Source organism: Sarcophilus harrisii, chromosome 1 (genome assembly GCF_902635505.1).
Source record: "Sarcophilus harrisii chromosome 1, mSarHar1.11, whole genome shotgun sequence".
In the NCBI taxonomy this organism is placed as follows: Eukaryota; Metazoa; Chordata; class Mammalia; order Dasyuromorphia; family Dasyuridae; genus Sarcophilus; species Sarcophilus harrisii.
In genome coordinates this window covers 655,545,140-655,568,679 of record NC_045426.1, presented here as the reverse complement: position 1 = coordinate 655,568,679, position 23,540 = coordinate 655,545,140, and the positions used below count along the sequence as shown (strand labels likewise).

General features: G+C 45.8%; 3 protein-coding genes across 4 annotated transcripts in view; 2 read left to right on the top strand and 1 right to left on the bottom strand.

The window, feature by feature from the left end:
• Positions 1-6,456, top strand: part of TJP3 (tight junction protein 3) — a 59,607-nt gene extending 53,151 nt beyond the window's left edge. For both annotated transcript variants that reach the window (XM_031947863.1, XM_031947862.1), the window contains exons 13-21: positions 472-697; positions 1,018-1,232; positions 1,449-1,544; positions 2,075-2,145; positions 2,399-2,609; positions 3,409-3,509; positions 3,870-4,124; positions 4,893-4,939; positions 5,743-6,456. In XM_031947863.1, coding sequence (XP_031803723.1) covers positions 472-697; positions 1,018-1,232; positions 1,449-1,544; positions 2,075-2,145; positions 2,399-2,609; positions 3,409-3,509; positions 3,870-4,124; positions 4,893-4,939; positions 5,743-5,845 — 1,325 coding nt within the window. In that variant the 3' untranslated portion in view covers positions 5,846-6,456. The remainder of the gene's footprint in view (positions 1-471; positions 698-1,017; positions 1,233-1,448; positions 1,545-2,074; positions 2,146-2,398; positions 2,610-3,408; positions 3,510-3,869; positions 4,125-4,892; positions 4,940-5,742) is intronic.
• Positions 6,457-6,693: 237 nt separating this feature from the next.
• APBA3 (amyloid beta precursor protein binding family A member 3) lies at positions 6,694-13,892 on the bottom strand. The gene is made up of 11 exons (XM_031947864.1): positions 13,699-13,892; positions 12,295-13,033; positions 12,162-12,201; positions 11,562-11,707; positions 10,942-11,028; positions 9,933-10,088; positions 9,494-9,670; positions 8,297-8,509; positions 7,668-7,787; positions 7,226-7,366; positions 6,694-7,111 (listed from the first exon to the last, which is right to left on the bottom strand). The coding sequence occupies exons 2-11, from the start codon at positions 12,937-12,939 to the stop codon at positions 7,040-7,042; spliced, it is 1,797 nt and encodes a 598-aa protein (XP_031803724.1). The 5' UTR covers positions 12,940-13,033; positions 13,699-13,892; the 3' UTR covers positions 6,694-7,039.
• Positions 13,893-16,503: 2,611 nt separating this feature from the next.
• Positions 16,504-23,234, top strand: MRPL54 (mitochondrial ribosomal protein L54). The gene is made up of 3 exons (XM_012542023.3): positions 16,504-16,668; positions 20,496-20,655; positions 22,735-23,234. The coding sequence occupies exons 1-3, from the start codon at positions 16,551-16,553 to the stop codon at positions 22,865-22,867; spliced, it is 411 nt and encodes a 136-aa protein (XP_012397477.1). The 5' UTR covers positions 16,504-16,550; the 3' UTR covers positions 22,868-23,234.
• The last annotated feature ends 306 nt before the right edge of the window (positions 23,235-23,540 follow it).

The window sequence follows — 23,540 nt, the reverse complement described above, 5'->3', positions numbered from 1 at the left end:
TCCTCATTGAGTGGGTTAAACCTGAAAACAGACCATGTGCTAAGGCCATTGCATCCTTAGACTTCCCCATGATGAGCTCGATAAGTGGAAAGTATGGATTTTGGCACTGTCCCTGGGAACACCCAAGTGGGGAGACCAATAACTCTGCCTTCCTCAACTCTCTTGAGTCCCCCAGAATAGGGGCCTGGATTCCCAGACTAATCCCAGTTCTCCCACTTCACCCTGTGATCCATGAATCAGTTCCTAGGAGAGGGGAGAAAGATTGTGTGTCCCCAGTCAAGCAAGTCTGTAAAAAGAGCTCAATGGGGAATGGAAGCCAATAATCCAGTCTATTTTGGGTTAGTATATAGATGCTGGGTCACTCCTCCTCTAGTTCACTTTACACAAGTGAGATAATAGGTATAAAGTGTTTGCAGATCTTAAAGCACTCTACAAATGCTAGCTACCTAACCTGATTTCTTTGAACCTTAGTCTTTAGGAAGATGGTCAAGTCAGGTGTAGGTGACTCCTTCTATATCCGTACCCACTTTGAGCTGGAACCTACTCCACCTCTGGGCTTGGGCTTTACCCGAGGGGACGTCTTCCATGTTTTGGACACATTGTACCCTGAGAAGGGAAGAGGTGGCAGCTGGCTGGCAGTTCGCATGGGCAGGGACCTGACAGAACAGGATCGGGGTATTATTCCCAACCAAAGCAGGTGAGACCCTACATAGGTGGGAGAAGACCAGAAATGGGGGGAAAAGCAAGCAATCAAGTTAACAGTCATGTGGGAGAGGGAAAAGGTTTGAGGAGGAAGGAAAAAGGATCTAAGCAAGGAGACTCTTATCTATCCTGTCCTTTCCCTATAAACTCAAGAGTGTTTGGGAAAAGAAGGGAAATTTGCCTGCCTCCTGTTCCTCTGTGGTACTCTCAAGGTCAGTGTTAGGAAGAGAACTTCAGCAATGGCTAAATGGAGAATCACAGACTAGGCTCCTGGGGATCCTGCTGATCTGGCTAACTATCCCTTTTATCTCACAGGGCTGAGCAATTGGCATCGCTGGAAGCTGCCCAGAGGGCTATGGGCTCAGGGCCTTTCTCTTCCTCAGCTGCCACAGGAGCCCGAGCTGAATTCTGGAAGCTTCGGGGCCTGCGTATAGGTGCCAAGAAGCATATGCGCCAAAGCCGTGAGGACTTGTCAGCACTGACAAAGCAGGGCAACTATCCACCCTATGAGCGGGTAGTACTGAGGGAAGGTTAGTTATGGAATGGATAGCTGGAGGGCGGGGGGGGGGGGGGGGGGGGGGGGGCAGCAAGGTTCCAGAATATTTAATTATCTCTTGTAATCAAGGAGTGGACCTAAATGACTTAAAGACATACTGTGGGAAATCTTGGATCAGAGCTAGGGATAAAAGGAGGTTTGAGAAAAAAAATGAGTTGCATCTGCTAATTCCTTGCCTGTTCTGTCCCAGCCAGCTTCAAACGTCCTGTGGTTATCATGGGCCCTGTGGCTGACGTTGCCATGCAGAAGCTGTGTTCTGAGATGCCTGATCAGTTTGAAGTTGCAGGTGAGGAACCTGGGCCCTCTCTGATTCACATGTGTTCTTCACCAGCTATTCCACCTTCAGCTAAAGGAACTCACAGAAGAGCATGAGGGGTAGGCTGGTTAGTGAGATGGTAGGGTTGGTAGGATTGGAGGTAGGATTTAAAAGATGGCAGAGAATTTAGAGAAGAGTCTGAAATGATCCTGTCACACAATGGAAGGACTCTGGTGCTTCTATGGAGTTTCAGGAATGAGAATGAAATGAAGCTGGAGATTAGAACTGAAGACAGATCTTGTATCTGAATACCTGGGATTTAATTTAATCTTGAGAGCAATAAGGAGCCTCTGAAGGTTTCATCAGGAAGCTATAAGAATAAGCAATCCAAATGATCATGTATTTTCAGGAGCTTCCCAGTACAATTCCCAATAGGAGAGTTCTCCTAAAGACTGATTCCATCTTGACTGAAATGAGCAGCTGGTACAGAGAGGGAGGGGGCGGGAAATGATTGCCACCCTTCCAAACTCTTACTGAAGGAGCTGCCTTCATCCCTACAGAGAGTGTCACAAGAATGGAGGGTCCCTCAAAGATTGTCAAGCTGGACACAGTGCGGGTGATTGCTGAGAAGGTGAGTAGAGCAGAGAGGGAAAAAGATAAGGATATGAAGCTGAGAACATAGGGTATAGAATTGTGAAGGGCATTAGAGTACAGAATTTTATAGGATGGATCTACAGAAAAAAACAGACTTTTGAAGATACAATGAAGTTCATCTGGTCCAATTTCATTATTTTACAAAGAAAAATATTGAAGTGAAGGCTTCAGGGTATGGTTGGGACCCAAGCTTGGGGTTTCTATTGCATCTAGTTCTCTCCCTGAACCAGGACAAGCACACTCTGCTAGATGTGACGCCTTCTGCTGTGGAGCGCCTCAATTATGTGCAGTATTACCCTATTGTGGTGTTCTGTGCCCCTGAAAGCCGGACAGGCGTCAAATCCCTGCGCCAGTGGTTGGCACCCACCTCTAGGAAGAGTTCTCGCCGTCTCTATGCCCAAGCCACCAAGCTGAAGAAGTACCACAGTCATCTATTCACAGGTGAGACCAAGCTAGGTGGGTCAATGGATAGTATCAGCCTTGGATTCAGAAACACCTGCATTCAAATCCTCCTCATACATTTACTGCTATGTGGCAAGTTGCTCAGCCTGTCTGCCTTGGTTTCCTCAGCTACAAAATGATTCTGAGAATAGCACCCATCTCTCAGAGATGTGATGATCCGATAACAAAGGACCATTATTAGTTTTGGAGGATGTGACATAACAGATAAACAGAAATTGGGATGGGAAAGGAAGACTTCTTTGGTTTAGGGCTTGGGCAGAAACTCAAAGGTGGTAGAGGTAGGGAGGTAGAGGAAGGCTGACATAGAGAAAAGGGCTCTAGACTAGAAACCAGGAGGTTTGCCATCTAGTTCCAGCTCTGCCATTGACTTCCTGTATGACTTTTCCTTTTCTGGGCTTGTTTCCCTACCTAAAAATGAGCATGATAGTACTTGATGGAAGATTATAGTGTTATTAAGGAATCTTAGTACTCTTCTTAGAAAATAGAACTAGGGGCAGTTAAGTTATTTGCCTATTTTTTCCTGAGGTATGGGAAAGGAAGAGAATTCCCCTTATCTAATATGAAACCCCAATATGGAAATGCTAATAAAGAATCCAGACCCAAGTCTTAAGGGGCTCATGATGATTCATTGAGATTGTAGCTGTTAAGGCTCATCATTAATTAACAATTTTTATATTGAACCTGTAAGATGTCAGAAAACCCTCTAATGGACTGATCTCTTGGGATTTGTCATTAGAAGAGGATTATATTTCTCTTACCAATATCCACTTATCTTTAGCTACCATTCAACTTAAGGGGACCAACAATGGCTGGTACCAGGAGCTCAAAGATATCATCAAAACCCAGCAATCCCGACCCATCTGGACAGCTGAAGACCAGGTAAACCTACTTAGCAAGGGTCTACTTTTGTTATATGCCTTCAGAGGGTACGAAGGGAAAGAAAATGACTGAAAGAAAATAATGGTAGTAATGGTGATTACAACCCCATTAATGTAGTGAGAAAGGTGAGATTATATTGAATTATTTCACCCTTATGAGAAGACTGGCATATTTTCTTTGGTATGTAACATAGCATGATGCGTCAATGGGAAAAGTTGAATTCTTCATGATCCTATAGCTAAGCTCAGTGTTAGGAATCACCAAGGACATCTTTTTCCTGGATTGTATCAGTTTCTCCTAAATGGGAGTTCCCAAAGTTAGACCATTTATGTCCATCTCCTACATCATTCCCTCCCCCAGTTTGACAATGCAGCCGAAGAGAATCTGGACCTGCCCCACCAGGACTTTGGGGGGAGCAATGCCTATCTCAGCTGTGACAGTCGTGTCAATAGTGACTATGAGACAGATGGAGAAGGTGGATTTTACACGGACAATGACATGGAGGAGGAGCCCACAGAACCAGCATTGGCTCGTTCATCAGAACCAGTAGAAATAGATGAGGCAGAGAATCTGAGGAAAGAGACACTGCCAGCTTCAACATACCCAAAAGCCCAGGTAAGCCAAAGCTCCTTTCACTCACAAGAAGGAAGAAGTCTTTGCCAGTCTCTTAGGTATGGGGGCAAACCTTGAGCAGAATGTTACCATTTACATCTAACAGACACAAAAGATAATATACAATTTTCTTTATCTTGAGTTGTAAAGGTCAAAAGATAGGGGTGATATATCTCCATAAATTCAAGTTTTCTTTTCTTACTGTCCCTCCTTCCACATCCCTTTCTTTCTCTCTTCTCCTTGTACATATATCCTTGGACAAGTTTTTCCTTATTGGTTGTTTCTAAGATCTCTCCTTGCCCTAATATGATTCTTTCCACTTTGTCTCCATTTCCCTTCCTTTTTTCCCTTCTTCAATGAAACAAATGTCTGGTATTTTTATTTCTCAATGATTTTGATGGTGCTTAGTTTTAACTTTAAAAGCACACATGGGGGAATGTTTTCCTGTCTTTTTAGCCTCCCTTCAATATTAAATGAAGTTCTTACTGATAGGGTTCTTGTTTGAAAATGGCATGTTTCTTCCTAAAACCATGGGCTCTTTCTTCCCTTTCCCTGCTTCAACACTGATACCCAAGTCCCTTTTGCACTGACAGGTTTTGTTCCCATGTATTTTTGTTAGCAGTTTGTGTTTCCTGGAAAGGGAGAGTGAGGGTTGGGGTGTGGTAAAACAATCCTCTCCCCTTCCCCCATCCTCCTGCCCACATTTCCCCAACTTATCTCCACTGTAAATCTACTCTTTTACCCCCATTAACCTTCACTGACTCCCTACAGGCCAGGGATCTATCTGCCAAAGGCCAGTGGAGAGAAGATAGCATGAGGTAAGGCCGTTTCTCGTACATGGGTAAAGGGAAGGGGCACAGTTGGTGCTAAGGGAAACTCTGGAGAGTATATTTCTATAGGGGCAGGGTGAATTTAAGGCTAAAAATCTCTTTCTAAAGTTAAGAAAATTTATTTTTAAAAAAGGGAAGTAATTCACTCATTCAAATCACATGTACTCCAGGATGATGTAGAAAGAGCATTGGGATTTAATCCCAATGCTCTTTCTACATCATCTTGATCTCCCCACTGATATTCAGGCCTTCTCTCCTAGAGAAATTTTCTCAACAGCTTTGTGTTTAGAAATTTTAGATCCAGGCCATCCTCAGCAACGAGATCAACCAAATCATTTCTAATGGAGCAGTAATGAACTGAACTAGCTATGCCCAGAAAAAGAACTCTGGGAGATGACTAAAAACCATTACATTGAATTCCCAATCCCTATATTTATGCACACCTGCATTTTTGATTTCCTTCACAAGCTAATTGTACAATATTTCAGAGTCTGATTCTTTTTCTACAGCAAAATAACGTTTTAGTCAGGTATACTTATTGTGTATCTAATTTATATTTTAATATATTTAACATCTACTGGTCATCCTGCCATCTAGGAGAGGGGGTGGGGGGAAGTAAGAGATGAAAAATTGGAACAAGAGGTTTGGCAATTGTTAATGCTGTAAAGTTACCCATGTATATATCCTGTAAATAAAAGGCTATTAAATAAATAAAAAAAAAAAGATCCAAAGAAAGGGTTATCTGTGGTCACATAGCCAGCCACCAGGTTCTCATTTCTTGCCCTCCCCAGAACCTATGAGCGAGAAGCCTTGAGAAAAAAATTCACCCGAGCCCGGAGCTATGAGTCGGATGAGGATGATGGCTATGACTGGGGCCCTGCCACTGACCTGTGACCCTGGGGCATGTTGACCTGTCCAACACCAAGGTCACCTCAGGGAATCTGAAAGGTCCTCCTGCCTTATTCCAGCAGCCTCAAGGAAGGGGACTCACTCTGGCTTCTACCTCCTCATTCTGGGAACGCCATCTCCAAACCTGCCTACTTCTAAGAAAGTTGGATTTTTGTACATCCCACTCCTTTGGGAATGCAGGACGTGGAAGGAAGACACTACCCCATCCCTCATACTCCCTTCTCTGGGTGCGTCTGTCAGTGTCACAAAACATTCCCATGAGTCCCTCCAGGACAGTCTTGTCCTAAAAACTGTACTAATAGAACATGTTTTCATTCTCCCAGAACCACTGAGTCAAGGCAAACTCTTGGGAGTTTTGTGTGGGGAAACAAAGGTCATTGAAACAAAGGGTCTGGATTTAAGTTTAAAAAAGTTCTGGATTTAATTACTTGATAACTATATTTCAATACAATTGGTTTTCTTGGTAATCCTGCATTGTTTATTTTATTAAAAAATATTCTGAGAAATCCATCAGTTTCACCAGACTAAGTGTGTGGGAGTTAGGTACAATGAGCTGTGTGGTACCAACTCCTGGATGATGGGTTTCAAATGCTATGTGTGTGTGTGTGTTTTGTATGTTGAAATTATTTATAATCCCTCTGAGTTTATAAACCCCATACCCTGGTCTTGTGGTAATCTCTGGGACCTCTTTTTGCTCCAAATCCATTCAGACCATGACTAAATCCAGGGATTCAGCTGCTCTTCACCCTGCCTGCTCCCGCTGGCCCCAACATGACAATGGAACTCCCAGCCTCACTCCAAATCCGATGCTTTGTCCACTATTGCACTCAGGCTCTTTCCACTACATAGTTTAATCTTTACCAGCCAAAATTATAGGTTAAAAATCCCATGTGAGTGACAGTTGTTTCTGTAGCCCCTCCCCTCCAGAAAGGGACACATCTCTTTGGTGGGTGGAGAGAAGGTAGGCAGGCAAACTGAGTCTAGGATTGTGGTAGCTCCGGCCTGATGATCTGAGGCCCAAAGTGGCCCTCGGGAGCATAAGGCACTGAAATGGCCTTGGCACAGTGGGCAAAGCCCAGGAGAAAGTCTTGGCCACGAGATTTCCAGGAGAGGCAAGGTTTGAGAGTGTGGATGTTGGGGTAATCATTCAGGGGGGCCAGGCTGGGCCCCCCTCCCAGGTCACAGATAGACGGGTTGCTCCTGGCCGGTGAGGAGGCGGTAGGTGGAGGCTGGCATCATCTTAATATGGACCTGGTAGGAAAAAGGAGGTTCAGGTGCATATCCCAATAAAGGAAATTCGCCCCACCCAACCCCAGTCTGAGGGCCTGGGAAAGAAACGGGGAGCTCTGAGGGAAAGGTGCCCACCTCATCATGGGCCTGGGTAAGCAGCTGAATAATCCTGTCATGGGGGGTGGCCACCACGCTCTGCCCATTGATCTCGATGATCCGGTGTCCAACTCGGACTCCGCCGCGCTCTGCAATGCCTCCTCGCATCAAGCTGCAGATCTGATGGATGAGATCAGGACATGACTGTTATGGGGCCCTCCCCAAGGGCCAAAATCTAGATCTCTTCCCAGCATGCATTCCTACATCCTCCGAGGTCCTGGAGGAGAAGGCCAATCCTGCCCAGAAGTAGAATACCTGCAATTCCCAGGACCCAGAGATCCAGGCCATCTGTCTGTTTTCACCAACTCCCACCAGCCCACTTGTATCCACATAGACCAGAGAATGAGTCTCCCAACCTTCTCTGGACCTCCAGGACCCTTCAGTCTAAGGGCAGTCCCAGCCCTTAGCTCCCCACACTCACAATGCCATTTTCCACACAAAAGCCCAGCTGCTCTCGAGCATGAGGTCGGCGGATGATGGCCGTGGTGACAGGTGGACAGTGCACAATACTCAGTGTTACTGAAGTCTCGGACTTTAGTTCCTGTTGAAGAGAGGGGCAGAGCTCAGAATTAGACCCCAACAGCTGTATGGGGGAGGAAAGAACTAGATCCTAAGAAATCTGGTTTCTAATCTTGGCTTTACCATGTGGTGCGGGGTTAGTCACCTCTCCTCTTGGGGCTTTACCCATCTGAAAACTGAGGGAGCTGGTCTAAATCAGTAGTTCTCAAAAGTGTAGTCCAGAGGGGGTCTCTGAAACCCTTCCAGAGTCTACAAATTCAAAATTAGTTTTTATTTCTAATATGGTAAATATCCATAAACATAACCCACATGAACAAAACCTCTGAACAGATCCTCAATAATTGATAGTATAATAGTATAAATTTAAATCGTATAAACAAAAGTTTGAGAACTATTGGTCTCAATTTCCAAGATCCTTCCTAGTCTTCCAAAGGTTCTTCAGCCCAATGGGACATGGACTCAACCTCTATTTGCTATACTTGACTCAGGGTCTGCAGCAGGCCCTCAACCCAAACTCCAAAGGACACTTACTCGGACTATAGCCTGGCATGAGGCTAAGGGCAGCCCCACCAGGCTGGTGCCATTGACTGCAGTGAGCCGGTCCCCAATGCTCAGCAGCCCAGAGCGCTCAGCTGGACCACCATGCAGCAGGTTGGCGATGACGGCTGTGGGCAGCAGGGAACCCCAGCCAGATTCTACCAGGGCCACACCCAGGCACTCTCCCCGTTGTTTCTCAATACATACCTGTCAGGAGAGAAGAGCTGTCAGGCACAGAGCCACATATCCCCCCTCCTCACTGCTTCCTGACCTGGGGGAGCAAATGGGATTAAAGACCAGGAGGCCCAAGAGACTGAATGATCTAGGATAATCACTTTCTCACATACTTGGAGCTAAAAGAGATCTTAAATGCCAGTCCAACCCCTCTATCTCACAGTCATATCAAGTTTCAAAGCAGTTAATGGGCATGTCCCAGATCATGTGGTAGTCAAAAGAGCAGAGTCCAGATTTGAACACATATTCTCCAAATCAGGCTCTTGCCAACACACCATGCTGCTTTAATGGGGGAGAAGAGAACAAAATGGCTTTCTAGAAGTAGTTGTGGTATAATGGACAAAAGCAGTGGATTTAGTTTCTGAAAACTCTAGTGTGAATCCCAACTTTACCATCACTAGCTGTCTAACCTTGGGCAAGAGGCTTTAGTAATACTTGGGGCAGAAGAGAATAGAATGAGGTAATGGACAGAACCCATTTTTGTAATTTATATGGCATGAGTTCTATGTAAATGTCAATTACTGTTATTTTAAAATATTTATTGTTATATCAAAACCTTAGGGTGAAAATAACCTTAAGCTTCTGGAACATAAAACTGTCAAAACTGAGAGGAAGTTCAGACCCTAAATTGTTTTATTATCTGAGCTGATCAGAACTTTGAGATCAGTCCAAGTCTACCCCCCTCAGCCCTTATTCCACAGATAAAGCAACATGAAGCCCAGAAGGGTGAGGGCATCTCACTGCTTTCTCAAGGTGGCCTGAGAGCAAAATGAAGTACTAGGTGGTCTAAAGGTCAAGAAATAATAATAGGTCAGAAAACACTGAGGACTCCAAGGACCTAAGGGTGGAAATTATGAGAACAAAAAAGGGAGGGGATGAATCTTGGGAGAGTGGACTGTGGAAGCAAAGGGCTGGGGGGGAATGATTAGCTGGTGAGGAGACTTCACTTTCACTCACATCCCTGCAGTTCTCCTGATTGGAGAAGTGGGCCAGGTCTCCATTGTGCAGGTCCCCTTCCTTCGGCCTTCCATGGTCTTGGGTACTCAGCTGGCTAGGATCAATGCCACTGGCCCGAAGGAACTGGCCATAGGCCACTCCAAAGGCCTGTCCAATGGCTTGGGCAATCAGCTGGGCCTGGGAGGGCATAGAGAACAATGATAACCTGCTCTCCTTAAGCTCCCAATTCTGGGCATTTCCCAACCACTGGGCAGCCCCTTGTCCATGCATCCTTGGAATCATCCCTCAGGATGGACACTGAGGACAAAGGCTTGGCCTGGGGCTTCAGAGAAGTACACAGGGTAGGTTCAGACCAGATTCTCGCTGAGCCCCAGATTAAGTCTGTGTCACCCTCAGAAAAGACCCGGGCCTGTCCCTGCCCCTCCCGCGGGCAGCTCACATCTGCTGAGTGGAAGACATGGCAGATCATCTTGTAGAGTCGCCGTTCCTGTGAGCCAGGCTGCCTCGCCAGACGCCTTCGCGCCATCAGCACCACCACGTTGCCAATGTCAGCGATGTAGGAGATGGTCTGCAGGGAGTGATCCATCATAGCTTCCTGGTGGGGACAAAGGCCAGAGACAAGAGACTCAGAGCCCAGTGGCCCATCCCAGGCCAGAAGCCTGAATCCTGGCTCAGACACTAAGTAGCTGTGTGGCCAAATCATTTATCCTCTAAGCTACAGCTTCCTCATCTTTTAATAACAATGATAACCAGCATTCATGCATTGCTGTTTCCATCTTGAATAATAACTGCAGCATTTCTGTATCTCAATACATTATCTTTTTGGGGATGGATGCTATTCTCATATCATTTTACAGATGAGGAAACTGAGGCAGGCAGACGTTATGTGACTTGCCCAGGATCACACCCCCAGCAAGAGTCAGGCCAGATTTGAGCTCAGGTCTTGTTAAGTCTAAGCCCAGGGCTCTATCGACTGCTAGCTCCCTCAATATAAAACAACAGGCTAACACATGTGATAATGACCATACACAGCTGTAGCAAGGAAAGGACCCTGCAGACTTTCAACCACTATGGAAGCACGTTAGGATGACCTCTTTCCCCCATTTCTTCCTTTGATGTCCAGCTCTTCATTTTCAAGCGCTCCCTTTCAAGAACCTTCCTTGGCTCCATGTTGCTTGTAGAGCCATATGTTCAAGAGTCAGAACTGGAAGGGACCTTGGGGGTCCTCCCAGTCCAAATCCCTCTTTTTACAGAAAAAGAAAGTGGCCCAAAGGGCTTAAGTGACTTACTTGGCAGGCTTAAGTGCAAGGTTCTCCACCTGGAGTTTGAAGGCCCTCCATGACCTGACCCCAATCTCCCTCTCTAGGTCCCTCATCCCTCATAGCCCCCACTCAAGCCTGAGCTCCTTGCCAACCTACTTCTCCCTCCCCAGGCTCCAGGGCAGATACCTGGGAGTCAGCCGTCAAGACTTTAATCCTCTTTGTGGAGATGAAGAGATCAACCTCGGTCATGGGCTGGGTCTCTCCCTCAGGAGCCTGCAGAAAAGGAGGGGAGTGAACCAGACCAAGCCATCCTCCACCCCAGCTTCTCTCCTTCTCAGGAGCCAGGAAGCCCTGGCTACTGCTACAATCCAATCCTCTCCTCCCTCAATGGAACCCAGATGTCCCTGGCCTCTGACATAAAAGAAAACAGAGACTGAGAGAAGAGAGTATTGGATTTGTATTAGTGGAGTTTTAGCTCTTCTCACTAAATACTTGTTTGACTTTAAGCAAGACATTAAAATGGGGGTGGGGAGTGCAGGGTAGAGATGGAGGTGGAAAAAATGAACATTGGGATAGGGCAACTTCATTTTCATCAGGCAGTAAAGAAGGGAAATAAAACCAAGTAATTAACTGGGTGACATCTACCCTATTGATTCAGTTCAAGGACAAAGCCTTAATGGGATAAGGCCCTAGACTCCCCCCATGATTTTCCCCAAAGGTATGTAGAATCTCAAGGCTAAGGTGACAAATGGTCACCTATCATATTCTTCCCCTGCTGTCTCCTTCCCCACCTTTTTTAGTCTTACCTTGATCCGATCCACAGCCTCTTGGGCCTGGGCCATGCGGGCACTTAGAGATGGGTTTCGCTCTGAAACGAGCTGGGTGGAGCCTAGATACTTGGCTCCAAAAATGACACCATCCAGGAGATCTTCTGGGTCACAGGGTCCTGCCACTAAGACACAGGAAAGGCAAGGACAAGGGTCAAGTAGGTGAGTCCTCATAGTCCCCACTTTTGGTCCCCAGCTCTCCCCTGAAGTCTTTGGGGTAGTCATGGAGCTATGAACCTTGAGATCCCAAACCTGTCACTCCACCCCTCCAAAGTTTAACTGCAACCTGTATCACCCATGACTCCAGACGCCACGAGTAAGCTGACCTACGCATTATTTTTGAAACTTAAAAGTAGCTCACAGTACTCAACTAGAGAATAGTGGATGGGTCCTGGAAGCAAAGATAACCTCACTAAAGTCTATTTTGAGTGGTCTCTACTCACCAATCTAGAACTCTCCATTCCCACCTAGTCTGCAGAGTATCTACCTAAGCTTCGAGCAGAGATGGTTCTTGTTTTCCCCTTTAAAACCCCTCCCATCAGGTCCCATGTTGGTAGAATGGAGGAAGAGGACACTCACCTTCTTGGAAAGTAGGATAGGATGCTAAGGCTTCAGAATTCTGAAAGGAGACATGAGAAAGGAGGAAGCTTAGCAACAAGATTTCCTAGTTTGTTCTAAGTTCTGCTGAGGGAGATGGGAAAATCATTTTTACCTGAGTGGCGCCAACATCGGCAGAAAGATCCTCAGAATGGACCAGTGGACCAGGTCCCAGCCAGGGCTCTGGGGAGCTACTAGAACTACCCTCTCCATCCACAGACCCCTCCTCTGTCCTTTCAGCACAGTCCTTCGGGGGCTGGAGAAGGCAAGGGACAGGGCCTTGGGGACCTTCAGGGCTTGGGGGTGCTGTTTGAGTCAAAGGGGCTCCCTCCTCACCACACAGCAGATTGATCAGATCTTCATGCCTGGCTTCAGATGACAAAAGTCCATGATTTTCTGAGGCTTCAGGAGTGGTCAAACCATGACCAGTGGCGATGTGGAGGGGGCAGGGGTGTCCATTCTGGGAAGGTGCTTCTGGCAAATCTAAAGGCAAAGCCTGGAACTGGCCCACCAGGTCCTGAAGTTCCTGCCCACTGGGGTCTTCGTCCAAGTCCATCTGGTTCTGGCTCCCCACAGCCTCGGGCCCCGTGCCTTCAAGGTCACTGGTTGGAGCTGCCTCAGGGACTGCCAGGTCCCAAGGGCAATGAGGTTCTGAGGGAGTAGCAGCTGGGGGTGGAGGACCAAAAGGGAGAGGATTGGAGGCCTCTGACTGTTCCAGGTCCATGGCGGGCGGCCCCGAGGAAGACACACCAGAGTCCATGTTCTCACGCTAGTATTTAAAGGAGCAGGCTGGGTCCTGGGCTGTCACTAGGGGACCTGGCAAAGGCGAAGTCTCTGGCTCTCAGCCGGCCCATCTGTAAAGCAAGAAAGCTGGATGAATCATAGAAGCAACAGTGAGTAACGGAGGGCAGCTAGATGGGGCAGGTGGCAATCCTGGGCTGGGAGTCAGGAGTTCAAACCCATCCAAGACACTGAGCTGTACGATCACTGATCGCCACGCAGACCTCCGAAAGGAGGCTAATAACCGTACCCTCCTCCCTGGGCTGCGGGGGGCTCTCAGGCATCTGCAGCGTGTTCCGCAGACTCTAAGGCACTACAGGAACGTCCAGCCGGCCGTGCAGATGACAGCAAAGCACCCCGCGGGGGCTCCCCGGACCGCCCGGGAACAAGGCAGTGCAAGCGGGGCTGTTGTTATCCCCGTTTGGTGGGTGCTCCCTCCGCGGGGCCCCTTTGGGGGCTTTCGTGGAAGAGATCCTGGGGTTTGCCATGCCCTCCTCCGGCTCATCGTACAGATGAGCAAACGGAGGCAAGCGGGGCGAACTGACCGGCGTCCGAGGCCACGTTTGGGCCGGGTCTCCCCGAGCCCCCGCCCCGCACTCTGTGCACAGCAGACGGGGAAACTGAGGCCGAGGGTAAGGGACTCCTGGGAGGGAGCAGAACGGAAGTCGGCCCGGCCCCCGCCCTTCCCCCGCAGCCCAGCCTCCCCTCTCCCTGACACCCCTGCCCCGACTCCCCAAACCTGCTCAGGGTTCCAGCCGGGCCGGACCACATTCCGTCCCCGCGGCGCCGGAGTCCTGGGGCGGCCCCGGCTCCGGTCCCGGACCCGGGGCGCAGAGCTCGGCGCTGGCTTCCCCGCGGGATCCGGACTCCGGGTCACTGCCGCCACCGCAGCCGCCACCGCAGCCGCTCCCAGCCCGGCCCAGCCCCAGCCCGGCCCCAGCCCGGCCCAGCCAGGCCAGGTCCTCGCGCCGCACTGCGCCGGCGCCATCCCCGGGCTTGTCGGGAAACGTAGTTCCTTGCTAGTCTGAGGCTGAGGGAAAATCGCCTGGGGAAAGGAAGGGGAGAAAGTCAGAGCTGGAAGCCCCGGCATCTAACTTCATAGAGCGCTCTGAAACTTTGTGTGACTTAGTCTTCAGACTGAGGATTATATTATATTATATATAGATTATAGATTATATATACATTATTATATTATATATTGTTGTATTATATTATATACACATTATAATCTTACACACACACTCACATATATAATTTTTGTTATATGCAATATTTGTTATATAACGTGATTATGTGATATGTATTTTATATATAATTTATGGTATATGGGACATATGAATACTGCGGGAATTATACTTATTTTGCAGATGAGGAAAACGAGTTTCAGACTGGATGACTTGTCTCTTGGGAACTTTTGGCACTTCCAAAACAAAGATTAGGATTGGCTCATTCATTATATATATATAAATATATATATTCAACATTGCTACCACAGAACTTGTTCTTCCCACTTAAAATCCAGAAAGCTTTCCACCATATTACCCCAAGCCCTACTACAATATAGTTCCAGATCCAGAGTTCTTTCCACCATATTACCCCAAGCCCTACTACAATATAGTTCCAGATCCAGAGTTCTTTCCACCATATTACCCCAAGCCCTAACTACAATATAGTTCCAGATCCAGAGTTCTTTCCACCATATTACCCCAAGCCCTACTACAATATAGTTCCAGATCCAGAGTTCTTTCCACCATATTACCCCAAGCCCTACTACAATATAGTTCCAGATCCAGAGTTCTTTCCACCATATTACCCCAAGCCCTACTACAATATAGTTCCAGATCCAGAGTTCTTTCCACCATATTACCCCAAGCCCTACTACAATATAGTTCCAGATCCAGAGTTCTTTCCACCATATTACCCCAAGCCCTACTACAATATAGTTCCAGATCCAGAGTTCTTTCCACCATATTACCCCAAGCCCTACTACAATATAGTTCCAGATCCAGAGTTCTTTCCACCATATTACCCCAAGCCCTACTACAATATAGTTCCAGATCCAGAGTTCTTTCCACCATATTACCCCAAGCCCTACTACAATATAGTTCCAGATCCAGAGTTCTTTCCACCATATTACCCCAAGCCCTACTACAATATAGTTCCAGATCCAGAGTTCTTTCCACCATATTACCCCAAGCCCTACTACAATATAGTTCCAGATCCAGGACTGGAACCCAAGTACCCTGACGCTTAATTCACTGGATCACACGGATGTCCTGGAACTTGTTAAGCACTGACCTTGTATGTACCTTATTTTGTATTATAGTGTATATATACATGTGTGTATTTGCCAGGAGGACCTCTGAAACTTGGAACAAAAGACAAAAAAACTCCTTTTCATGGTATGAAACCAATTTTTCTGTTGTCAACGTCTTGTTCAAAATCAGATCTGAATTGCCTCAATTCCCTGTCATCACATTTTTATTCTTCAGTAACTAATAATTAGCATCAATTTAGTACTTTTAAGATTTGCAAAGTGGTTCACAAATATTTTTTTCATTTGATCCTAAGAACAACCTCAGAGGGAAGTACTATTTATACCCCACGTTTATAGTTGAGGAAATCAAGGCAGAAAGTTAAATGGCTTATACAGCTTAGTAAATGTCTGAAGCAGAATTTGAACTGAAGTCTAGGGCGGGTTCCTCTGCCTCTACACATTTTTTCCATACAAACATCTTGGGGAGTGGGGAGAAGCAAGAAAAAACTGATTTTGATTTCATTGATGTAGGGAGCTCTAAAGGAACGATCCATCAGATTCACCAAAATCCATAAATTTGGGGGCTTTCCCAGGCACTGGGAATACCCCATAATCACAAACCACAAGCGTCAGAGACAGGTCCGCCCCCTGGTGGAGAACTAAAAGAGAAAACCATTCCTAGGTTTGGGGGGAGAGCAAACACATATAACTACTGCTCTATTAATAAAGACTTTTCATTCAGGTGATGATGGAGCGAAGAAACGAAGTGTTTAAAAGGTCGATCGTTACCCAGGAAGACTTCCTGGGAGAGGCGTTACTTAAGGGGATGTCCGATTTCAGTAGCCACTTAAGCTCCTTAGGTCTTATTTGCTTATCAGTAAAATAAAAGACCTAATTTATAGAACCTTTCTGGTTTTAAACCCTGTGGGTAAGAGGGAAAGAAAGCAGGAAGGCATTTTAGGCACAGCATGAATAAAAATACGGAGAATTGGAGCCTATAATTTAGAACAGGACAGTTCCCTTGAAGAATGGAGAAAGGACAAAAAAAAAATTAAGCTGGGAAAGTAATGTGTAAAGTGTAAATTCCCAGACTATGAAAGGTCCTGAATATCAGACTTTACTCGGGAACCCGGGAAGATTTTTGCCCGATTTACAATTTATTGTTATTTTTTTTAGTTAGAGATTAGAGAGCTAATGGAGACCCCTCCCAATTCTGTAATCTGGGAACTACTCGACTTTCTTAGTACGGACTACACTTCCCAAAATGCTGTGCGGCCACCTCAGTGCTGCGCACCCTCTTATGACGTTAATAGGACCCGCGACGGGAGGACGTTATGGCTGCGCGCTTAGTCTTCGGAGCTCCCTGGAGCCTGGGGAGCTTACGTGGATCGTCTTTCCGGGGTCTCAGCGCCCCTTGCGGCCTCTGTTTTCGGGGGTACGCTAAAAAGCCGGGTGAGTTGGCCCGGACTGGGCAATAACAGAGATCGGGGATCAGCTTTGACTTTGCACCGACGCGTGCGGGAGGACCCGGGCCGCGACCGGAAGTACCGAGACCTGTCAGTTCAATGCGCATGCGCCGGTGATGGACCTGGGTCACACTCGCTCAACGCACTACGCAAGCGCTGGCTGTGGGCCTCGGGCTCGGGAAAGGGAGCGGGGACGCGACAGAACTCGCCTTAGTATTGGCCCGCGCTCCTTTTCTCTCGGGCCTCTTGTCCCCTGAATTGAGGCTTTGACTGCTAGAAGAGAAAGAGGCCTTTAAGGGCATTGGGCCTAAGGAAGGAGATACGCTAACCAATCATTTGAGCATCTGGTATACAGTAGGAGCTTAATAAATGCTCGTTCCCTCCCCTCGTTCTGCAAGCATTTGTTAAGCGTCCTACAGTTGGAAGGGTGGGGCGTATGATTTTTGAGATAAAAGGGACTTTTAGGCCAGTGATCTTATTTTACTTTTTTTTTCCAAGTTTGTTTTTTTTTTTTTTTTTTTTTTTTTTTTTTTTTTTATTTAATAGCCTTTTATTTACAGGATATATACATGGGTAACTTTACAGCATTAACAATTGCCAAACCTCTTGTTCCAATTTTTCCCCTCCTTCCCCCCACCCCCTCCCCCAGATGGCAGGATGACCAGTAGATGTTAAATATATTAAAATATAAATTAGATACACAATAAGTATACGTGACCAAAACGTTATTTTGCTGTACAAAAAAGAATCAGACTCTGAAATATTGTACAATTAGCTTGTGAAGGAAATCCAAAATGCAGGTGGGCATAAATATAGGGATTGGGAATTCAATGTAATGGTTTTTAGTCATCTCCCAGAGTTCTTTCTCTGGGCATAGCTAGTTCAGTTCATTACTGCTCCATTGGGAATGATTTGGTTCAGTGATCTTATTTTACAAAAGGAAGCTGATTTCAGAAAGAGTGAAATGACCCGTTAGGAAGTAAACAGTAAACTGGGAAGTAACAAAGTTGGGATTCAGACTGGGACGTGTTCATTCCCAAATCCATCGCTCTTTGTGCCACTGTGACCCAAGGGGAGATACCGCAGTGTGTCTGACTCATCGTTGGCCCATTTGGAGTTTTTTTGGTTTGCCACCTCCTCCTTCGTCTCATTGTACAGATGAGAAAACTGAGGCAATGGTGAAGGTGATGAGGTGTGAGGCTGAGCTTGGAGAAGAAGGGAAAGAAAGGCAGAGCAAGAATTCAGGAACCCGAGTTATCTGTGACACAGAATAGGAAAGTTTATTTCTGGATATCTCTAAGAAAGAGACTCTCTTGGTGAACAAAAGCCCCTATAATCAGGAGATTTTGTAAAGAGGTTTGTTGGTGATATTTAGTTTTATGGGCAGATCCTAGAGCTTGAGACTATTGAAATAATGGAGAGTTTTAGAATTGAAGGGGTGGGTGTCTGTAGATTAATCTTTACTTCTTTAGGGAACTTAATCAGTAGAGTGTTATCAATGGGGGTGGTCTCAGGATAACTGAATAAAGCTGATTATCCTGTTTGTCCTGGGCAGGGGACAGAGGCACGGTTCAAGGAGGCTTTCTCCTTGAGAAAGTTAGAGGTCTCCCCTGGTCAAAATGACTTGCCCAGAGTCACCCAGCTAGGAAGTGACTGAAGGCAGATTTGAATTCAAGTCCTCCTGGCTCCAGGTCCAGCTTGCTCTGTCCACTTCACTGCTTCAACTGCCTAGTGCCATAGCCACTCAGGACCTGTATTAGACTGTTTGGGATGACAAGAACTGTAGGACATATCAAATAGTCAGAATTTGAAGTGGCTGTAGAGATCATATCGTCCACTTTGCAGAAAAAGTTGTTGAAGTTACCCCATAACAAGGAGGTGAGGTAGATGGAGCACCAGACCTAGAGGCAGGAAGTTCTTGGACCAGTCACTTAAGCCTTGGTTTGCTGTAAAGTGGGGATAATACCGACCTCCACCGGCTAGTGAAGCTCTTAGTGTATTACCAGGCAGTGCTATATAAATGTTTGCTTTCATTGTCATCCACCTTATGCTTGCTGAGTGAAGATAGATGGGGGGAATGACTAATCTTTTCAAATTTTGGCAGCACTTCTAAATCACTATTGATTAGAGAAAAGCAAATTAAGATAACTGAGATACTATTGCACACCTCTCAAATTGCCTAAGATGACAGGAAAAGATAATGACAAATGTTGGAGGGGATGTGGGAAAACTGGGACACTAATACACTGTTGGTGGAATTGTGAACTGATCCAACCAATCCGGAGAGCAATTTGTAACTATGTCCAAGGAGTTATCAAACTGCATGAAGAGGGGACCTTGAAACTCTAAAAATCCTTGAAGGAGAAAATCTTCAACTCTGCCTCAATGAAGGACCCCTCCCAAAAGACAACCAGTTTCTTTCTTGTTATGTAGGTGGGGTCGGTTCAGTCCTGACACTCATCAAATTCTATTCAAATCCCAGCCCAAGCTGATGAGCCAACTTCTGCTGTCCCAGCCCCCACTAAGATACTCAATATAAAAGAGCCAAACTAAAATCTCTTTGCAGGGGTTCCAAACATGCCAGCTATGTCATGCTTGGAATGTCAAGGAGCCTCTGTCCACTGAAATATTCTTTTCCAGTGTCATCCTCTCTTTACCCTCACCTGTTTCCCTAACAAGACTTTATGCCTCTCTAGGATTTCTAACTTTTCTCCCCAATCCCTATAATTAAACCTCTTTTATCAATGTAGGTTTTGGGGTCTGTAAATTCCTTTACAGAGAATCTCTGCGCTACCAGAAGGGAGTCCCCAAAACTCCCTACCCTTGCGCCAAATCCAAAGGGGTTGCAGAGGAGCCAAACCTCTCCTTTTGGTTCCCTGAACCCCAAACCTGCCATTAGACCTTATTACTTAACTCCCTGACCACCAGCAACCCTGATCTCATTTTGGTTCCCTAAATCTAGACCTTATTATGCATATCCTTTGACCCAGCAGTGTTTCTACTGGGCTTCTATCCCAAAAAGATCTTAAAGGAGGGAAAGGGACCCACATGTGCAAAAATGTTTGTGATAGCCCTCTTTGTAGTGGCCAGAAACTGGAAACTGAGTGGATGTCCATCATTTGGAGAATGGCTGATTAAGTTATGGCATATGAATGTTATGGAATATTACTGTTCTGTAAGAAACGACCAGCAGGAAGATTTTAGAGAAGCCTGGAGAGACTTGAATTGATGATCTGATGCTGAGTGAAATGAGCGGAACCAGGAGATCATTACACACAACAACAAGATTATATGATAATCAATTCTCATGGGTGTGGCTCTTTCCAATAATGAGATGATTGAGGCCAGTTCCAATGATCTTGTAATGAAGAGAGCCATCTACACTCAGAAGAAACTGGGAACTGAATGTGGATCACAACATAGCATTTTCACTCTTTTTATTGTTGTTTGCATTTTTTTCTTTCTCATTTTTTTCCTTTTTGGTATGACTTTTCTTGTGCAGCAAGATAATTGTATAATTATGTATGTATATATTGGATTTAACATGTTTAACATATTGGATTATTTGCCAAGTCAGGGAGGGAGAGAAGGGAAGAAAGGAAATTTAGAACACAAGGTTTTGCAAGGATCAGTGTTGAAAAATTATCAGTGTATATGTTTTGAAAATAAAAAGCTTTAATAAAAAAATTTTAAAAACTTTGCAGCGCTTAGCACAGTATCTGATGCATAGTAAGTGCTTAATAAATGTTTCTAAACTTCTGCTCTGGGATATTCTGGCATATTGCTGAGTTGAGCTATCATTCTCTTCTACAGGGGTAAAAGGAGGCAAAGGCAAAGGGTTACCTGCAGAGGCCCTGAAGGACCCAGATGTATGTAAGGACCCAGTAATGCTCACTACTCATGCCATGGGGGTCAACATCTACAAAGAGGGCCCTGAAGTGGCTCTAAAGCCGGACTCGGAGTATCCCGACTGGTGAGTCAAGAGAGAGCCCCATAAAAAAAACCTCAGAGAAATGCCTGTTACTTGGTACCTGAAAACTGGGAAGACCACTCATAGTTGGATGTTGTTTCCCAAACTCGGCCTTCTGTCTCCTACTTTTGCACAGGCTCTTCCCCCACTTCAATCCTGCAGTGTATCCTCCTTACCTCTTAGAATCGGTAGTATGTGCTTAATAAATGCTTACTGAATTTAAAAAGAACTTTTTGTTTCCTTCAAGACTCATTTCCAATCCAGTTCAAAATGGAAAGGCTCTGTGTAACAAATAGCTCCTGAGCTGAGCTTTGAAGGAAGCTGGGGATTGTAAAAAATGGAGATGAGTAAATTGCAGGCTTACTAGACCTTACAGAGGCCAAGAGAGGGGAAATGGAGAAGCTAGTTTGATTAGAATGTTGAGTGAGTGAAGGTGATGGGTTCTAGTGGCAGTCAGAGTTGTGGAAATCCCCTTTTGGTTGGTGCAGGTCCTTTGTGAAAGAATTCACAAGCTCGAAGAGTTTTAAGTGGCAAAAATGGAAGTTTATTGTTGGATGTGGAGTCAGATTTGCTAGGAAAACTGACTTCTTCAATGGCAAAGTCCTATTAAGGAAATGGAGTCTGGCACTGAGAAGAAAACGTCTTCTCAGTGGCCAGGAGTGCTGACAGGCAGCCCTACTCCAGACTTCTGCAAAGAAATGAGAGAACAGAAATCTGTTTTATGAGTAGATTGAGAGGAGGGTTTAAGGGGGGTGAGGTGGGGTGGGGGACTGAGGGCAGTTTGAACTGATCAGACCAGGATCTCACTATTGAAATTATTTTGAAGGCTTTTTCAGCCTTTATTTGAATAGATATCGGGCTATTAGTGGAGGTGATTTGCTTTAGAAATGGCCCTGCCTGAGAAGCTCTCTTACAGATTCCATAAAGCTTGGGAGGCCAGGAATCAAAGGGGACAGAATTTCAGAGTGTTAATTTTACAGATCAAAAAGGAACACAATTTCATACCCCCATCAAAGGGGAGTGATGACCAGTAAACTAGAGCTAGATTGGAGAGGGCTTTAAGTGGCAAACTGAGGGGTTTATATTTTATTATAGAAACAATTGGGAGTCATTCATATTTATTGAGCAGAGGAGTGACATGGTCATATTTCTTTAGGAAGGTTATTTTAGTAGCTGAATGGAAAGTGGATTGGAGAGGGGAGAAATAGGAGTCTGATAAGGAGTGTCTTGAAATAGTCTGATACAGAAGGAATGAAGGCCTGAAGCATGTGAGGGCCATGTGAGTAGATAGAAAAGGATGGAGATGAGAGAAGTTACCCAGGCAGAATGGGCCAGACTTAGCAATCATTTGAACCTGAGAGGTGGGGGAGAGGGAATAGTCCAGTATGACTCTGTGACTGTAAATCTGAATTACTGGAAGGACAGGGATATTCCCTAAGAGAAGATGGAAGTTTGTTCCTTTAATCCTTTCCTGATACCCTCAAATTCTTTCTTCTTTTGCCAATTACTTGGCAGCCCCTCATTTGTTTATGTGTTGAATCCTTCCAATGGAATGTAAGCTCTTTGAGTTTGGGAAGGGTGTTTGAGGGTATTTTATTTGTCCTTGTATTCCTAGCACCTGCAAAAGCAGAGTACTTTGCAAATAGTAGGTACTTAATGATTATTTGTTGATTTGGATTAAAGGTCTCCTCTAGCAGGTGGGACTTGAATTGGAGCTCAAAGGATTTGGATAGGGGAAAAGTGCAGGCTTTGTCCTGGGATGTATAGAGAATGATAAAGAGGCTGGCTGGGTTGGGGTAGTGTAGAGCAGACTAAATTGACTTGTGGAAGACCTCAAATACTTGACTTGGTTTTTATCCTATAACCCAAAGATTAACAAATGAAAGTTCTGGGACCAAATATAGCTCTTGCTTAAATAAGGCTGCAAGTTAGGATTTGTTTTTTCCATTTTTTAGATAAAGCTTTATTGTATTTTAAATGTAAAAAATCATTCTTTGATGGGCATTTGTCCCCTCTCTGCTATAGACTATGGGGAGCCATGGAGTATTATTGATCAGGTAGTAACTCTCTTTTTTTCCTCAGGCTTTTTGAGATGAACCTGGGGCCACCCAAGACACTGGAGGAGCTAGATCCTGAAAGCCAGGAATACTGGCGACTCCTGCGCAAACAGAACATCTGGAGGCACAACAAGTTACACAAAAACAAGAAACTGTGACAGAGGACATTGTAGGCAGCATCCCTCCCTGTTCCTGTGATGGGATATCTTCTGGGGACCTCTCACTAAACAGAGCCTCTCCTCAGAACAGGACTGTGGGCAGCAGGGGAGGAGGGGGGCAGAGGCCATAGAGAAAAGGGTTTTCTCCCAAGAACTCTGTATTGGGGGGGGGGGGTGCAGAAAGAGAGCAAGACGTGGAAGAGAGAGTGCTTTCCCTTCTATTCTTGGACTGTAATTCTTCAGGCCCCCCTCTCATTTTGCTTTCTGAATGTCCCAGCAGCCCCTTGTGCTGAGGCTGGCTGAGAAGGACCTGGGCCCAGGCAGGTGAATAAAAACCTTCTCAGTAGTTTCTTTGGGAGCAGAATGACACCTTTTCATAGTATCCTCTCTTGTGACTCTGGAGTTTGGGAGTAAGGAGATCATCTTCCATGGGGGATTCATTGTTCTAGCGTATAGAGAACTCACAGGAGTAAGGGGAGAAATGGTGAAACAGCCCCCTCCCTTCTGCCTCTGCTTCCCCAAAGACCCCACTCTCTTGTTCCCCCAGTGAACCAACCAATTCCAATTTCCTTGGAGTCTCCTGCACTTAAGAGCCCTTCGACTCCTGGGGGGATGTGATAGTTTCCTGAGGAAATATATGGTTATAATGAGGTTCAAGGCCCTTCAATTCCCT

Bases quoted from the DNA above. Each gene is read 5' to 3' on its own strand.
- APBA3 (XM_031947864.1), bottom strand. From the start codon at position 12,939: ATGGACTCTGGTGTGTCTTCCTCGGGGCCGCCCGCCATGGACCTGGAA. The intron at 12,202-12,294 runs GTAAAAATGATT...GTCTCCTTTCAG, and splicing joins CCGATGTTGGCGCCACTCAG to AATTCTGAAGCCTTAGCATC. The intron at 7,788-8,296 runs GTAAGTGTCCTT...TCTCTTCAACAG, and splicing joins CATGCCAGGCTATAGTCCGA to GAACTAAAGTCCGAGACTTC.
- MRPL54 (XM_012542023.3), top strand. From the start codon at position 16,551: ATGGCTGCGCGCTTAGTCTTCGGAGCTCCCTGGAGCCTGGGGAGCTTA. The intron at 16,669-20,495 runs GTGAGTTGGCCC...TCTCTTCTACAG, and splicing joins GGGGTACGCTAAAAAGCCGG to GGGTAAAAGGAGGCAAAGGC. The intron at 20,656-22,734 runs GTGAGTCAAGAG...TTTTTTCCTCAG, and splicing joins GACTCGGAGTATCCCGACTG to GCTTTTTGAGATGAACCTGG.